General features: G+C 35.1%; 1 protein-coding gene across 2 annotated transcripts in view; it reads right to left on the bottom strand.

Moving 5' to 3' along the window:
• Window positions 1-592: 592 nt before the first annotated feature.
• Window positions 593-18836, bottom strand: part of chchd3a (coiled-coil-helix-coiled-coil-helix domain containing 3a) — a 72671-nt gene continuing 54427 nt past the window's right edge. For both annotated transcript variants that reach the window (XM_041254694.1, XM_041254695.1), the window contains 3 exons: window positions 11367-11437; window positions 3345-3480; window positions 593-1162 (listed from right to left, as the gene is read on the bottom strand). In XM_041254694.1, the coding sequence (XP_041110628.1) occupies window positions 1139-1162; window positions 3345-3480; window positions 11367-11437 (231 nt within the window). In that variant the 3' untranslated portion in view covers window positions 593-1138. The remainder of the gene's footprint in view (window positions 1163-3344; window positions 3481-11366; window positions 11438-18836) is intronic.

Below are 18836 nucleotides of genomic sequence, written 5' to 3'. Positions count from 1 at the left end.
TGCAGTTGCCCTTTTTTCAGACATCCACATATTGTGTCACTACCTAAACTGGACAAGTGCATTAGTGAGAAGGGACAAAGTTGAAAAATATAAATCTGCATTATGGCTACCATGTGGTCAATAATGCAAAAATATGTTTGTGTGTTACAGTCATAACACACAAACACATTTCATAAATCCATCCAGTGAGGCATACAACTTGGATTAAAAAAAGTTCAAATAAAAGGTTATTGAAGCTTAGACAAACCTCGTTTTGGGTTTGACTGTGAAAATCAAAATGACCCCAGGCTCAACCAAGCTTATCTGCAGATGTATTACAGTAACTGCCTTTTTTCTATTTTCTCTTTAAAATGGCTTTATTGGAATCATTTCTCATCACCACTGCTGGTGATTAAGTAAGTTGGCATTTGGATCTTAGGAATAATCTATTATTTCACCAAGCAGTTCAATCAGTCATTAAAAGTACATCAAATACTAGTCACATGGGAAAATTAAGTTCGTAAACTGTATTTCACTTTCCATTGCATTAATAAGCTCTGCAGGCCTAAAGATGCCAAGCGAAGGTGTAATTGTACAGAAGACAGACAACAACTTGTTATTAAAATATATTTTAGGTATAATATGTTCCGACACAGTCGTAGGAATCCTGCTGGACATATTGGACTTGGAGGCGCTCACATTTTACAACATCAGTGTATCCAATTCTTCATAACGCACATGCAAAAACAAAATGATCTTCAAACACTATTAATGTACTAGTGGTGACAAAACAAATACCTTTCTCTTTTTATGGATGCAAGTATCAGATTGCTATCCCTACTATAATAATCCCTGTTGTGATGCTGCTGCCAGGTTCCCATTTAAATAACACACACACACATATATATATATATGGAGTTTGTTTGCACTTCAAAAACAAGAATACTGTTTAACTACCATTGTTTAGGCATGTTCAGTTGGTTTGCTCTGTTACAATCTGTTACTTTGATTATAGTCAAATTTGGATGTGAATTAAATGTAGATGAATCTTTTTGGCTGCTGCCGTGTCTTTACTTAGTCCTGACTGTTATTAACTGTTTTGTTGCTCAGGATAAATAATGTTGCCAAAGCAGAAGATAAGGGTTTCTTGATGCACAAGTTAACCTCCTTTCCTCAGCATGCTCTGAAACAGCAAAAAAGAAAAAAAAAATGCAATTCAATGTTTCTGTTAACTGCAGTTACAAACCCCAAACATGTACATTTACAAAGTCAATAATAATTTGATATAGGCTACTGCATTTGATAGGGGGAATAAAATACCTATAAAGCCATCCAGTTTAATGGGAACATTGTAGAAAGGGAAATGAAAATTAGTTTGTTGTTGAAAACAACAACTGCAATGTAACTACTTAATGTATTAAATTTATCCAAGTCAATTAATCTAATGTTGTAATCATCCAGAAATCTATTTAATTTACTTAAGTAAACATGTAAAAGGACACAATGCAAAGCCCATTTTTATAAGAATCACTGCCTTTGTCTCATGGCAAATATAAGATTCAATCTTAGATAGCTAAAGGTAACAAACGACTACTGCTATCATGTGCCATGCTGGTGTGGAAGTATTAAACCAGAGGATAAGGGCTGTGTAAGAAATAGAGAATAGACAGGAAAAAGCACACAGATAAGGAGCTTTAAACTTTTTCAAGTTCAGCACTCAACACTGTATGAAGCTTGATTACATGGTACCTGTTCATCAACAAGTAAGGCATGACCAGATGCTCAAAAACAACTGTATTTAAAAGAGATAAGCAATAATGTGTATAGTGTATGTGTAAAACTTGTAAAATGATGCTAAAACAGATACATACAATGATTTCTAAAATAACATCATTAATCAATCAAAACCTTTATTTATACAGATGAGTCAATTGAGAACAAATTCTCATTTACAATGACGACCTGGCAAGAGGCTCACACCACCACAGCAAACAACATCAAACAATAAATAAGGAGTTAAAAAAAAAAAACTCAAATCACAAAAAAAACTTAAAACTCAGCAGCAACTTAGCAGGTGTCGGTCAATAATGAGTCGACCCTATGGCTAAAAGTTACCTCAGATGTGAATCATTCCAATTTGATCTTTCATAATATTATATAACTATAATATCTGACAAACACTCATTGTCATTAAGTTGCACTCAGAAATGACAACCACTGAGTGCGGACTTAAATGAAAAATGGGTAGTGGTACTGTATTTCAAATATTACATTTAGGAAAGAATGTAAAACCTTTTAAAGGACCTGGTCGTACCTTGTTGGTTGGGTGTTGGGATTATAGTTGGATATGCCTTAATGTTTTTAGCACTTATTTTAAATGAGAGCAGCACAGTTTTGACAAATACTTGTAACAGTAAAACACACTTTTGCTTACAATGTTTCAGGCATTCTTGGGGGAAAATGTTTATTTTAAAAACTCATTGTACCTATTTAGGTATTTGAATAAACAATTACTTCTCAATCATCCTGCAGTAGATTTCGCATAAAAAAACAAAACAAACAAACAAACAAAAAAACGGTTGAATAGGATAAATCCTGTTAAATATGCTGGCTTTACATAGGTCTTTCTTCTAATTAAAAGACAATTCTAATGGATCTAAGTTACTTTGACTAGGCTGGCATACACAATACGTCATTCCTTTGTTGTATACCACATGTAGTATGTTAGCCTGTGTTTGTACAGCTTACTACAGGTTGGATACTATCTATTTTTTATGGACTGCAGGAGAGACTGTGCTGGATTACAAAGTTACTGTAAAAAATCTAATATTGTACCTCAAAGGTAAAAAAAAAAAAAAAAAAAGATTACTGAACATACAATAATGTCTCAGAAATCTTTACAACACAACAATGCACCATCAAAATATTTACCTGCTATTAGCACAAGCCTGTTTAAACCATTCCCATATAAAGGCATTCACTTTTTCATACTGTACCTCCATACATTTTCTGCTGGAATTCAGGTTTTCTCTCTTTTCCTTTCAAGTACTGTAGGTATCCTCCCCCTCCCCCTCCCCCATAGGTAGAGGTGCTGGATTAATCAGGTTTTACTGTAGTATATTTATGTGGTCAACTATTCAGCAACAGTCATGTGCAAGCAGAAAGATCTAAAGGACTTCACAAAGGACATGGTCATGGGTGTCTGGGCAACTGGTTCATCCTTCATAGAGGGGATACATTGACCAACATGTACACCAAGACAGTCTCCCAAGCGTTCCTGGAATGGCAACATTTGCAGAAAACCACAGCTGGAATGCACAACAAAGGCACAAGAGAAGTAGCCCCCATTGCTGAAAGTTTCTCACCTGTTTAGCATTGTTAACGCACTGCAGGTACTGTCTAGCCAGTGCAGAGCAGCTGAGAGTCTGCCCATTGCTCTCTTGGTAACAGCGTAGGATCTCACCCTGGAGGTCAGCACACACAGGATGGGACTCATACCTCCTGAAATCAAAGAAGAATGTATCTATCAGTCATTGAGATCGTCTTATGCATTTTTGGTCTCTAAATGCAGCAAATACACATCTTTGGTGATTTCTGACAAACCAAAATAAATGTATTTAAAATTACCAATAACAATACATATCTCAAACAAAAAAAAATGTAGGTAATTCTTATCTTCAGCTATGGGACCAGGAAATAGTATTCCCTCTGCTTTGTCATAGATATAGACAATAGATATAGAAATGGACACCCTGCAATTCCCCACTTTACTACCCCCCTAATCCACTATTGACGGATGTTACATTTTAATGGAGGAGTAGTTATTTAAAAAAAAAAAGAGAGAAATAAGATTTTATTTTTATGTTTTTCAAAATCATATCAACTGCAGGGTAAAATAATAATCTTTTATGAAGTATCAATAGTTTCCCACTGTCCCTCATTTCTATTCTAACCAACAAACAACCAAAGCACTTTTAGAAGTGTGTGACAGGAAAGGTGATGTCAGGCCAGAAACAGGAACAAAAACAAAAAGGCAGCACTGCAGGGCGAAAGACGCTGCTGCACCGTTTATTTGAATAATAAAACAAAAATAAATATTTAAAACATAAAACACTGCTCACAGAGCAAAATAAAGGTTTGAACAAAAACAAATCACGAACACAATAACATGACCCTAAAAGTCCGGCTGGGAGGTAGCCTTCACGGATCCTATAAGTTTCAGTTTCGTTTTCCTCTCTCTCCAGTACTCTCCTCTGTATATGCACCCGGAGTGCAGAGAGCGGAGGGTTTTTATAAAGGTGACCATCTCCTGATTAGCAACAAGTTAATCACTTAATAAAATAGAAGATGGGCACCTTCTGCACAAGGTTTCTAAATAGTGGATGGGGCTTCCCATCCACACTACCAAACTGTACGGAACATACGGCTCTTCATTGTCGCATTTAATAAAACAATAACAAAACAACACGGCTACGCAGTCATATAAATATATAATAAAAATAATAATATTAATACAAAACAAATATACTTTATTATTAAATTCTAGCCCTGCTACAGAGCCCTTATCCACTTCCTAGTTTTCACAACCTTCAACTCACTGAACATTACACCAATGGGCCTTTTCTCTTCAGAGTAAATGGCTTTCCTTTTTCAAAGTTCATTTATATGGATTACTCTGCATAGGGAATTCTTGCAACGACAATATTGATCACTTTCACTTATTGTACATCCCCCTAATGCAGTCTTACTTTTGTGAAAACTCCTAATGAGATTACTACCATAAATTACAAGGCCATAAATTACTGGAACATGAATGCTCAGGTCTAAAAGGTTTCAAGAGTACTTCTCTTTTACAAAATGGCAAATGATTAAAGTGTTATTGTCACTGACTGAACAATACAATACATACGGTATATGTATTACATAGAACATTGCTGTAAGTTTATATATACCGAGCATCAAAAGAAACATATCACTATTATAACACATTTATTTTCTAAAAAAATATGGTATATAAATGATGGGCATTGACTAAATGTTTTTGGTTTCTTTTTAAAATCACTCAATCACTGCCATGTGTCTTTTGCAAGTGTATTGATACCACACGTGAACACCTTGTTGGCGAAAATAAAAATCGCTTCAGCAAGTAGATATTTAATTTCCTTCGTGTCATTGTGCAATACGTGTGTATACGATTCATAAAAATGATTCATAAAAATATATTATGAATGAATGACTAAAGAAAGGAAAACAAAACGAACATATAAAAAAAAGCATTTGACAGCAATAATGAGCCGCTTTGTGAAAGCTTATCTTGGATTTCACTAATGTTCACATCAACAGCCAATAAATAATTCTATGGAAAGCCCTGAACGCCCACTACTTCAGCCCAGTGTGTTCCTTCATGCCTTTGGCTGTGCTTTTTGACACCTGCCTTTATTTATAGTTGAAAATCCCAGCAGCCTGGCACAATTCTTCATTTCAAGAGGACACAACTAACTACACTAACAAAAGCTATTATAAAAACAGTGATGGTAGACAAGTCTAATTTCCTTGCTATTAGTGCCTGTAATCTCACAGTGATGAGGTAATACTATATTAATGACTTGGTCACATTATGACCTTGAATACAATTTGTTCTGCCCACAACCATAAATGAAACATTCCTAAACTAATAGATAGCAGGCAGCACAGGAAACTGACACAATCAGACTGTGCACAAATCATTTAAGTTGAAGTGACTGTGGAGAATTTTAACTTTGCTTTGGTGTTATTAAAAATTAAAATTTATGTTGATAAGATTTGTTTTACTATATATATATATATATATATATCATTAGTTATAGTAATCACACAGGATGTTTTACTAAAAAATGTCATTGTTTACAGTAACAATATCTATACATAGTGATGTCATACAGACATTATAAACACACACATATATATTATATATATATATATCTATATATATATATATATATATATATATATATATATATAATATATATATATATATATATATAACTTTTCGATTACATTCGATACATTGGTAGAGAGTTGTGTTTGAGTATTGCCAATTATATTGCGTTGTATTCTGAAAATGACTATTAATAATTAAATACCATTTAATTAAATACTGACTGGTTACGTTTGTGATTCAAAGGTGGTATGTGTTATGATTTATGTATGTTATTTATGTATTTAGTTCCCTTTCATTCCAATAGCATTTTTGAGGAAACAGTGTCCCCCTTTACAACACTAACTATTCTGTTTGAAGTGGTATTATAAGGACACTTTCACTGAAAAGCTGTCATATAATATCTGATGTTGCACAGATTTTTACCACTATGCATAAATGAAATTAACCAAGCAACTTGCTAAAACAACACAGCTCTGTCAAGCCATCGCATCCTTTTTTAATCACATGAACACATAAATTACACAGATTTTCAAGTCAAAGCGAGTCTCCATCATTCAGTGGGCTTATACTGCTGCAAGAATCTCTCTCAGGAAACATATTTAGGGAAACTTCAGGAAAATTAATACAAATTATGGTTTCAGATTGAGAAGGAAAAATGCTTAAAATTAGGAAACTTGGATTCAGTTCCTCTGGTATATGTAGGTAAAATGTTTGCAATTTTTCTTCAGGATACAGACTGCTAGGGAAGGACTGCATTAAGTGATTAGAGATTCTGTGTGCTATTACTACACATATGCTTTAAGCAAACAAATGGCAAAAGCTATGGTTTTTATATGATGTTTCTTCAGGAGAAGCAACTTTTCATATATCAATGCTTATACCAATTGAAATGATATTTAAAAGTTCACGATGAAATCCAGACAATGTCATAAATCTGACTGGAATTACAACCTCCTCATTGTTTCAGCTGTGGGTTATAATATTATACACGTTACCCATGAACGTAATTGTCTTGAAAAATAAAATTATAAAAATCATTCTTTGAATGGGTAGACATTCAAATGTAACTGGAATGTAAAAATAGGGAGTTGTCTGATGTCTTAATCTTAAAGATGTACAGCTAACACTGGATAGAAACATCACATATATTACGATATTTCATTCTCTGACTGTATCCTGGGGCACTTAAGAGCCACGACTGCCAAGAGTGGGGACGGTATGTTTTAATATTGGGACCAAATGTCTCATCTAATTTCACTGCTGTCACATCAAAATGATTTTTAGTTACACTGGTCTGGAATGGATGAAGATACAGACAATTGTGTTGATGCAATAAACTGTACATTTGTGTTGAGGCAATGAAATGTCATAAATCTGTGATATTATATGGTGACATTTACTTATTTATTGAAGTGTACTGTATCTCTAATATTTCTGTTGTGGTAATACGTCAATGAATGGATGGGTAGTCACAAGCCAACAACAATACATATTTGGACCTTTAACCTGTGAAAGAAGGATTTGGACCATTAAAAAAAAACGAGTCTATTTAAAGAATGCAATGTGTTTTGACAAAGCCTGGCCAGTGGAAACCACAGGTGTATTAGAATAATACTTATTCACAAGGTCTCTCAAGGTGAATACATATTATGAAACTGGTTCTGGGATCATTAAACTTCCCAAACTTCAGATCTGCATGGCACGATTCAGCCATTTTCATAGTAAAACTGCATCTTCAGCTTCACATCTGATGCAAATGGCATTTATTTTTGTCAATGAAAAAATGTGTTACTCATATGCCAGAGGTTTTCTACCTATAATAATAAATAAATAAAAACCATGAGACCCGCCCATTAGAAAAAAAAAAAACCACCACAAAGAAATGTACCCTTTTAGCAAAGCACAGCCCTGTATAGATCTGCAGATGCAGAAGAAAGCTAACCGCCATTGACGTAAGGTGGTAGACTGACAAGCCATCCCTTGTGTGATCCAAGGCCAATGTAGCCATAATAGGAACAAGCAATGCTCAATGGATCAATCAGAAAAGAAGTCCAAAACAAAATCAATATAAAAACAGTGCAGTAAAAGTAACAGTAACCCAGCTTCTCTATCAATAACCATTTTCCAAAAGGAAATCTTCATTTATCTATTTTTTTTTTTTTACTAGAGATATGCCATCCTTATAAAAATACATTCCACCCCCTACCTCTTTTCACATTTTAAACGCTTTCTTAAATGTAGTTTTCAAATACAGTAGCATGACCAAACTTTCTATGATAAATTACCACAGCCCATCTTTATTTTAGGAAGTCCTAAACCATGTGGTTTGGGAATTTCATCTAGTTACAATTTGTCAGAAAATAGAGCAAAAGCACAAAAAAACCCAAAGACAAATTAAATACACATTGATGTAGTAATGGAAGTTTGAGGAAAAGTATCTGATTTAGGAGTCAAAACAATCTGTGTGACTTTGTCTTTACATAACTAAAATATTTCTAATATGTATTTTCGTGGGTAGACTTAATATCCTTGGTAATCCAGATTAAATATGAACACATCAGTCATGGACTCCCGAACACGATAAACTGACAAATACTCAATTTCAGGAATACATTTTCAAGCGCAAATTAAATAAAAACTGAAAGCTTGTTTTCACAAATCAATAATAAAAGTTTAGCTGGGATGAATTACACTTTGTTTCTGGGCTGGTAGCATAACAATGCATTTTAAATTAATAAAGGATATGTTTGAGGGAAAATACTGTGTGACAGCAAAAATAAAAATACATACATACATACATATATACACAAGCAAGCAATAGCGGACGAAGTTAAAGCAGCACTAAGAAACACTGATCAAGATGGGTTTAAAAGAAAAATCACCAGAACATGGTCGTTGCAAGGTCTCAGAATGCTAAAACAGTATGCCTTAGTGTCCCATCTCTCTGTACTCTAGTGACATGACTCAAAGCCTCAAGAGGGCACTTAAATACGTGATAAAAATATCTATAATCGAGGTCTTTGTTGCAATGGCTTAGGGGTCACATTTCTGCGTAAAGAAGATAATGGTAAGGAACTGGTAAAGCCAATGCAAGCTACTAATCCAGGGGCAGTCAGACAGGTAGGGTCTGCTGCTGAATTCTTAATACAGAAGCTTCAGACTTGCATCTCCCAGGAGACAATACAAATAAGCAATACCGGTTCTAACTGAAAAATATCTACGAAATGGCAACAGCAACAACAAAATGTGAAATGACTTGCTCCTTCTTTGAATAAGGAGGCAGTTCTCTGTCTCAAATATGAAAATAACAACCCCCCCCGCTTTCCATTTTGCTCTGTGCTGGGTAGAGATGAAACCTAGCAGGTGTCAGCTGGAGGAAGGCCTTGAACCAACTGTTGGCGAAGGACAGTTCTGGAAATGGGACATGAGTTGAATGATGTGGTGGACAGGGGTGTGAACAAAAACAAAAACCTTTTATAAGAATAACCAACGGAAGTGGATGCTACTTCTCAAACTCTGTCAATTCTGTCTTGCTGACCTCCCATTGTACCAAATGTTTATTATGCAGATAATAAGACTGTCAGTTTCGTGCGATTGTAGGACTGTCAGGAACAAAAAATGGTTAATTGTATGTCTGGAGCAAAATGAGCTGTAATGAATGTAGATCTGTGCTATTTAATGCGGTGGCAGCAGCATCTGTGTATACATCTCGCGATGTAACGAGGTTGTGATGATGTACTGGCATCCTACTTTGATTGCTTCATCTTGCCAAAAGCTCTGCTGGGAAAACAATAGGGCAGCTGAACTGACCTCCTCTCTAGTGATTTACTAATGCAGAGACACGAATATTAACTGATTAGGGAATCAGCTACCACTGTCTCGCTGCTGAGTGGTTTATAAGAGGGGTGTCATGTCTAATCCCAAAGTAAAAGGCTTGCCTACTAAGGATCATAATGTACAACAATTCTCTTGGGATAGACAAAATAAAGATGTGTTTTAATTACAGTATTCATATGTTTAAGGAAACCTTTGATTAAGTTGAATTTTTTTTGCATTTGCCATCGTTTTGGGAATTTCATTTCTGGTATTTCAGATTTTATATCTTGTTGATTCGAGTCCAAGACCAGGTAGATTAAAACAAATTAATTCAAAGACCAGCATATGGCAGAAATGACTTAAACTTGACAAAACTTTTTTTTTTTTTTTTAACTGTACAAAAATGTAATAAGGATAACTACAAGTGTTACTTGAAATGCTTATACAGTAGTCTGACTTGGGACTGACAACAATGAAAGCGTGTGTATCACTTTTTGTTTTGTGAAGGAGAACATGTTCAACAAATAAAAAATTAATGCCTTTTTGTCTGCCAACAGCCAAAAAGAGATGCACCTGCCTTAAAATAACCCATAACAGGTTGTAGCTGTAACCTCGCGGGTCTTTGGCAGTGTAGTTTACATGCCCTTAGAAGAATTTATAGTATAAGAGATTTGTAAACATGGTTGCTATTCTGCAGGAGAATCAGCCTCTAACCAACACGCCATCAGCAAGTGCATAAAAGCTCTGTGTGTTACTCTCTCATGTTGCTTCTTTTGTTTCGGCAGCTCAGTCAAGCATTGGGTGGCCAAAACAGGAGTTGACCACTTAGAGTGAGAGGAAGGGCTGCACTCAGCCACAGATTCCTTGAGGTTTCCCCCCACTTCCTAGCTGCGGCAATGGGATGCATGTAACTGTTCACGTTTTTCCAGCCGGCCTTATGCAGGCAGCCTTTGCACACCCATGGATGAGGCCTCCGGCCAAATTTATTATTCACTAGGGCCTTGAGCACCCATCACAATTTACAATCTACAATTGCAATCAATAAATCTAACCCATGGCAGATTCTCAATGCTGAATTATGAAGGATCTTGAGCAAGATGGGATTAGACCATCAGAAACACCATCATATCTGATCATGTTTATTTAAATACTTATAAGAAACCAAATTAAACCAAATTAAAATGATAAATGATTTGACTATAAGTCTTTTTCAATGTCTTCAAAGACACTGAAAATTATTTCTAGTCTAAACTTTTGCAGTATTTCTAAATAATGCAAACTCTATTGAGTGTTTGACAATTATGGATGATGCTTATGTATTTAAACCAACTTATAATAAGTCAACAGGGAATGGCAACATTCAAACACAGCACAAGCCAGAACATTTAGGGTGTAATACAGGTATAAAAATTCACATACAATTCACATATGTGTAGTTCATCTTATCTTTTTATTTTATATATCTCACGAACAGAGATTTGGAGTGAGGTGTAAGTTATTTCCTGGGTTCAGCCAACAAATAGGACAATAGCATATATATGTACAGTGCTGTTAATCACAGTGTCAAAAAAGAAGGCTGTTTGCCTTACTTTACGTGTGGTTACATTTTAATCAAGTCACTCAAAAGAAAGAAAAATGTAATATCTCTTACTTGAACTTTGCCTCCACTTCAGTGACAGATTTTTGATACTGTTCAGTTGTGACTTTATAGAACTGGGCACTCTGGAAAAGAAAACACAAGCAAAATGGATGAATAACATGAAAATGAAATCGTTTCCACTCAAAAGCCCCTTCACAAGCAGCTATCTAAAAAATCAAATTAACGTCAGGAACAGGTTAGGGGGTTTAAATAAACTCAATAGGTGTGACTGGACAGCAGTATGAATCTGTATGCACAGGGGTAGGTCACTGAGATGATGAATGGCCCTCAATCAAACGGTCAACCAGAACACACTAACATCTGCTGTAATCTTATTTGGGGTGCGATTTAGCTTTCTTTTACCTGATCAATACAAAATGAAAATAACAGCTGTAAGGATCAATAGTCATTTTTGTATGGTTTTAGGGCTGACAGCCTCATTTGTGACACAGAGACTACACTTTCGAGAAAGCAGATTTGCTCTTTTGACTGCAGATGAAATGATCAGTCAGGCTTGCTTTATGCTGTGGGTTTATAATTTCAATGCTCTGCAATTTTATCCTCACGAAATCATTTATCATCTCGGCTTAGATTTATAATTTTGTTCTGGTATTACACTTTCACTATGAATTACTCATTACCCTTTTTTCTTTCACCTCTATCTAATTCCTTAACCCCATAATGAAGCAAAAGACTGTAAAAGACATGTTCAGTAGCCTTTCTCAAAGGATTTCTCTTATTCACGAGCACCATGGCAAATATTTGTTTAGTGGAACCCAGAATGGCTACTGCAACTTAACTTGGAGAGAATGCTTCATTTAAGACATATGCTGGGGCTGCAATCTCCATAAACCATGTACACTCTGCACAACGGTGATCTGAACATAGATTTATTAGATCTCTTATTTTAATATGTATACAGTAGAATAAACTAGTATAACATTGTGAGGGTTGTGTTTGTTAATATTATTGTTTTTCTACTGCTGATAGAGCCATGGGTTATGTACCGTACATGCTGGTGAGCAAGTGTATTTTATATATGATGGTATATTGACTTATTTAGATTAGGGCACTTACCTTATGAAGTTGCCATAGCTTTACATGTGGGACGTGTTTTGTTATAGCCATATGTTCGGTACTCTTCCAAGAGATGGGGTAATGCTAATGTTCAGTTTTTTACTGATAAGAGTTATGGACTAAAGAATAATAATACTAATAATAATACTAATAATAATAATAATAATAATAATAATAAACGAGTAAACACAGAATAATGGAATATCGATCGTCTGTTTGTAAACAGACGATATTCATGCAGGTTAAACAAAAACGTGTAAAGGAGAAGAAACAAGTTCATTGTAAAATATCTGAGTGTTTATTGTAAATGGAATGAATGTTAAATGTATTTTTGTATTAAACTATTCCAGGTGTTTACCGAATAATTGATCCTGCTAGAAGTAGGCAGGGCTGGGGCTTATTTATTGCCGTGTCTTTCCTGTGCTTGGGGCATTTTGGGTCATTCGTGATCTTGTCTTTGTGAACGTCAGTCATTTTGTGTACAGCTTGTTAGTTTGTGTGAATTATCCAGTGCGACAATAAATATTTATGCCTGTGAACACTACCAAGTTGGTTTTTCATGCATTCCAAAAACCTCAGCGTTCCTGAGGTGAATAATGTGATTGTGGGTGGGGGTAAGATCGGACCATCACTGTATTACAAACATTAATAAAACAGCAACTAACTATACTACTGACCTAAAAGTTTTTTGCATTCATTATTATTTTAATCTGTACTCAATGTTATTCAAGTCAGATGTGTTCGTGGCACCCTAACAGTCCCAGACAGGTTTCATAGTAATTTATAGTGAACTACATCCTAATTGGAATAGAGTAGCAGTCACTCCATGCTAATTTACATCAAGATGGAAAAATATTCTTGTTACCTTATGAAGTCTTATATACGGTATTCGGAGGCATCACATTCAATGTCCGACACTAAAAGTCCTACCACTCATCACAGTGCAATTTATTTTCATAACCTGACACTGTGGTATGGAATGACCCATTAGAATATTTGTTACACTGTGTCTCTACTTTTCCTTTTAAGTACTGCTCTTCTCTCCACATCAAATTGCAACCTTTAGCTCCCCAGGAGCATTTACTGGTATAAACTACCATGTTCACTTTAAATGGCAAGAGTAAATTTACCAGTCATGGATGTATGGACCTCCAGAAGCATCTTTATTAACACTGGATAGGCAAGAATGACCTTTACCATTTAACATTTGGATCCTCTATTTTGTATTTAAAACACACAAAGGTACTGGCTTAACTCAGGCACAAAAATGTCTTGCTCAGACACACATGTAGCGGTAGACTTAAACACAATACCCACCAACAACACCAAAAATCTCAAGTCATGTGCCAGTGCATTTAAATCGCATTACAATTAAGAATATTGTGTAAAAATAATTTTAATTATGGTACAAAACCATTTAAAAAATGTATTTTAAATTATTTTTATCTGATTATAATAATATAATCAGCCTTACTTGGAGAGCCATGATGCATGATTCAGCTGAAAATCATCATGTGTAACATCTGCAACAAGGAAATTACTCATATAACTCGTCCACGAACTGGACGGGACAAGTCATGAGTGTCCCATCATTATGCATTTATTCATTTATTGCAGATAGCAGGAATACACTAAGCGGGGGTAAAATTAATTGCTACCAGGTGCTTTTGCATTGTTACTAAATGGACATGTACTTGAAGATCAGGCGATCATCTTTTCAAGCTTACCAAGATATTTAGTATATCAACGGATCTGAGAGGAGTAAAATGCCCACTACCTCACAGTCAGTCATATGACCCAAGACTTGTTGGTTGGATTTCGCATAGAATGCCTGCAAGGAAAGCTACAATGCCACCACCTATCATCTCAGATTTAAATGTATTGTTTGTTTCTTTGTTTCATTCTTCACCATTTAGCCATTATACACCTTTTCTTTTTGGAGGAAGAGGCTTATTACTTCCTACTTACACAGCAGTTGGACACAGGAAGATCAAGATGGGAGTTTGAAAATGAAACCATCATTCTTATTTTTGTCTACAGTAGTGAGGGGATCATTTGAAAGAATCAAGCCATCGATATTTTAGCCCCTCTTTGCATTATTAGCAACCCATGACTCACTGTGCGATTTCCAAAGCTCTACAGGACTTTGCAGAATCTACACTTATCAGTTAACTGAGGCAGATCACAGCAGGTTATTGATTACAGAATTATGTTTATTTTAAAAAAGCAACTTAAAGTTTTCAGTACTTTGCCAAAAAAGGTAGGTGAGAAAACTGTCTTAGCTGTCTTTTTATCTAATATCTTTTACTTAAGAAATACATGCCTTTGATTTTTATTGTCAAACATTTTTTTGACATTAACGAGGATGGTAGCAAATAGCACATTTAAGCAGTGGCTTATCATAAACTTGAGGGCACAGCACTGTAAACACAGCAGCTAGATGCTGATACTGCAACCCTGCTTCTTGGTTGGAGACAAACAGTCCAGTCTGATAATGGGCCAAGTTATTAAGAAGTCATTTATCGTCTTAGATTGGATTCAGCATTTGTTTCTTGTGTTTCATTCTGCCATCATTTAGTCATTACACGCCTGTTCTTGACGGAAAAGGACTCCTATTACCTTGCTTTTTATCAGAATGAAAAACATAAGCCTACTGCTGGAAGTATTAGGGCTCAGTAATTTATTAAATAAAACATTAACTTTCACACTTATGATGTGGTGTTGTGTGTGTGTGTGTGTGGGGGCAGTATAGACAAATTGTAGGCAGATATTTGCTTCCAAAATTGGAGGCTGATTTGAAAATTGTGTACTGTTTAAAAAAAGTCTGTTGAAGCAGTTTAATACTGTTAATAGCAAATGGTTTTAAAAATAAAGAGGGCCCTTTTCACAAACCTTAAATCACACAAGCTATTTAAAGAACAATTGTGTCTTTTTTTGTATTCAACTGTTTTGATTGACTAAAAAAATGGGGGATTCAGTATGGGGTCCTTTTATTATTTATTTATGGAAATTTTTTCAGCAATGTATGTTCATGTGTAACAAGCACAATGCTGCCTTAACAAACCTGTTCTTCCACCTTGTCATCTACCCACCCCCCCAGCAACAACGCCTGATTTGAGTACCTAACATAATCCTATTTTTAACATGTGTGTGTACAAATGTGATACTAAATGCACACAATTCATAAAATGCATGTTTGTTTTTCCTTTTGTAAACAGAACAATTCTTGAATTACTTCTGCAGTGCCTGCCTTATGTGATGTCTGTAGCTGATGACAGATTGTCAAAGTGGTCTGGAAAGATTTTGATCTGTACATTGACAAGAACATGTACAACATTTTTTTTTGCTGTGTGATGCTCCATATACCGGATTACAATGCATTGTATGTCAACATTCAACAGTGTGTTTATAAAATCAAAACGTTGCTGAGATGGAAAAAAAATCCCTAACTGAACTGAATGACACCCATATCATATATGTGTCCCATTGAGGCCTTTTATAAATCCCCCTGTATTTTATGTGGTTTTCATGGGATAAACTCAAACAAGATCCCATAAACCAGAACAGGAAAACTGACAGTATACATTTTGAACTGTATGCAGCCCATGATTGAGCATGGTGACTATACTCCTAAATTGAATGGAGAGTTAAAGATAGATGGATGGCTTTAAGCGTTTTTGTAATGTTCATGTTCCGAGACGAAGCTTCTTTCAACAGACCACACAGGATGGGCAAGGGCAAGGCAATGTTGCCTTCATTGGGATTGAATTGAAAATTCAGGGACGCCAAGGCAATTCTAGGAGGTAAAAGAAATCCAACCCAAGGGCACCAAAGCGATTTCATAAAACAACAAAAAAGAAATACAGAGCCTATTATGCTGATGAAATTTTAATTCAAACAAAACAATGTTGTCTAAGTGATTCACACACTAATTGCTACAAAATACAATACAGGTCACTTTTCCATTGTCAAAACAAAATTGTATAAAAAAAAATCTAATTTATAAACAACAAACTTTCATAATGAAAAACATAAAAGTGTAGTTTGGCAAAAAATAAATATTTAGAAACCACTGACTAATACATGGATTAGACTAGAGGCTACATACAGCCTTAGTGATACAACAGCACAAATAAGCTATGTCAGTGAGGGAAAGTTTAAAAAAAAAAAAAAAAAAAAAAAAACAACAACTTCAGGCAGTCTGGCTGAAGATTTACCCATGGCTGGAGTTTTATAACGATAATGGTCAAATGAGTTGTTCGGTTTGCAGTGTCTGCTCTACTGTAATTTGCTAACCGCTGTTACAAAACCAGTACAAACAACACGGCTTTGAGAAAAAAAAAAAAAAAAATAGAAACTTCGTCAGGCAATGGAGAGTGCTCTGCATCACAATGATGAACAGCTGAATGTACATGTTAGATGTTTACATCCAAAAAGCTTTATATAGTTTCACAGTTCTTGGAATGTATAGGTTTTGTTATGGTGCACTGCTGGATACTCGATTCAGGAAAATAAACCGTATGCTGTTTAAGAATACACATTCTATCACTTTTCGTGAAAGCACGTGTTTTACTAGTTAAAAAATAAATAAATACACATAAATCGATGCACTTCAAGATTGTGTTTTGTTCACTATTATGTTATCTCTCCTACTCATTTCATAAACACAGAGAGCTGCTACTTGAACCATGTCACAGCTACTTGCTCAGTTTGGTTTTTTTTGTTGGTGTAAGAATTTGAGAAAAACTAATATTTATGTATGTATTGTGTGTTCATTTTTAGCGTCTGTGTTTTGGGAGGAATAACAATGAATAACAAAACAGCAAATGTCATTGAAATGTCTATACAAATTAGCGATTTATATTCACTGAAGAAATGAAAGGAGTCACAATGTGTATTGTACTGTTGCATTTTAAAGTATTGCAATGTTCTGTCACAATTCAGTTTCATACTGTCTAATCTCATCCTTTGTGCAGTACTGTATTTGATAACTGTAAGTTCACATTATTATTATTGTGGTCGGGGACGAATTGTGATGCACCCATTGCTTACCTGAACATCAAGTAAATCCTAGAACATTTCGCTGCCACTTTACAGCTCTTCTTCCTTTTTAAACTTTTTTGAGCTCACAGATGAAAAAAATCAGAGTGATTGAAAATTGCTGGAAGCACGGTCACACTGAGCTCAGTCTAACAGCATCCCTCCCTCTGTTTGCCCATCATTAACCAATGATACAGTACGTTTTTGTCATGGCTTAGTCCTGGGAGGTGCACAGTAAAAAGAACGACAACAATAACACATTATGAAAATGACTAATTTTCTTGCAGGATGAGATTAGACAGAATTAAATTTAATTGTTACAGAACAAGTTTGTGAATGGGTTGTAGATCAGATCTGCTGGTGCTGAAGGCCACCGGCAGCAATGGCAGGCAGGCTTAAAGGCAACTTTGCCAGAAGTCTATTAATAATTTGAGAGGCACCAAGGCAAGCAGCTTTGGCACTGCAACAATTGTTGCCGGTGTCGCCGGTTATTTCGTGCCACGGCCATGGCCAAAAGTTTTGCGTCATCAAATTTTAGGATTGTGACGTAATTAAAAACAAATAAATAAATAAATAAATTTTAGATAATTAATAGCATAATTTAGATATTTTATTCATCATGTAATCAAGAGAAACTGCAAAATTATATTGTAAAAGTCTACCAAAAGTCACAATAGTAGTACAGTATTTCATGTTATTTTATTCATTTCAAAATGTCACATTTTTTAATTTTTGTCAGTTTTTTGCCAAGTATATGGGAAAGCTACAAAGCAGTATGTAACATAATATGTTAAAGTAACATTATTCAGCGGGTTTCATTCAACTTTATGAAGCAAAACGTGATGCAAAACATTTCGCCATAACTCTACATGGAAAACAGTAATGTTTATCTCACAAGAAAATGGATGTGTGTTTACCTCCTTCTCAAAGGGACTGGGACTTAACAGGGTTTAGGGACGACTATGTAAAGAGGTCATCAGCAAATCCAGACTGATGCCATCATTAGAAACAATAGTGATTTTTTTTTTTTTTTTCTGTATACATTAAAATGGATTGAAAACTATTTCTTGCAGGGGTCAAGAAAGAATGGTACCTCAATCAACTTGGCCTATAAAGTTTTCTTCAGAAAATTAAAAAAAAATAGACAAATAGTTTAAAAAACTAATACACCTACAAATTTCTCACAGAATGTAAGTAAAAAGCTGCCCAAAACTGTTTAATTCATATTTCGAACCACCAGGCAATCACTGCCATGGCATAGCATTCTATCCTCAGCATACTATAAAAGGATATGGGTTGAGCTCATTAAATTATTCCATTGGTTGATTGTTCCCAATAATTTCAACCAATGAGATCAGTATGCAA

Source organism: Polyodon spathula, chromosome 7 (assembly GCF_017654505.1).
Source record: "Polyodon spathula isolate WHYD16114869_AA chromosome 7, ASM1765450v1, whole genome shotgun sequence".
NCBI classification, from domain to species: Eukaryota; Metazoa; Chordata; class Actinopteri; order Acipenseriformes; family Polyodontidae; genus Polyodon; species Polyodon spathula.
This window is presented reverse-complemented; position numbering and strand designations above follow the sequence as displayed.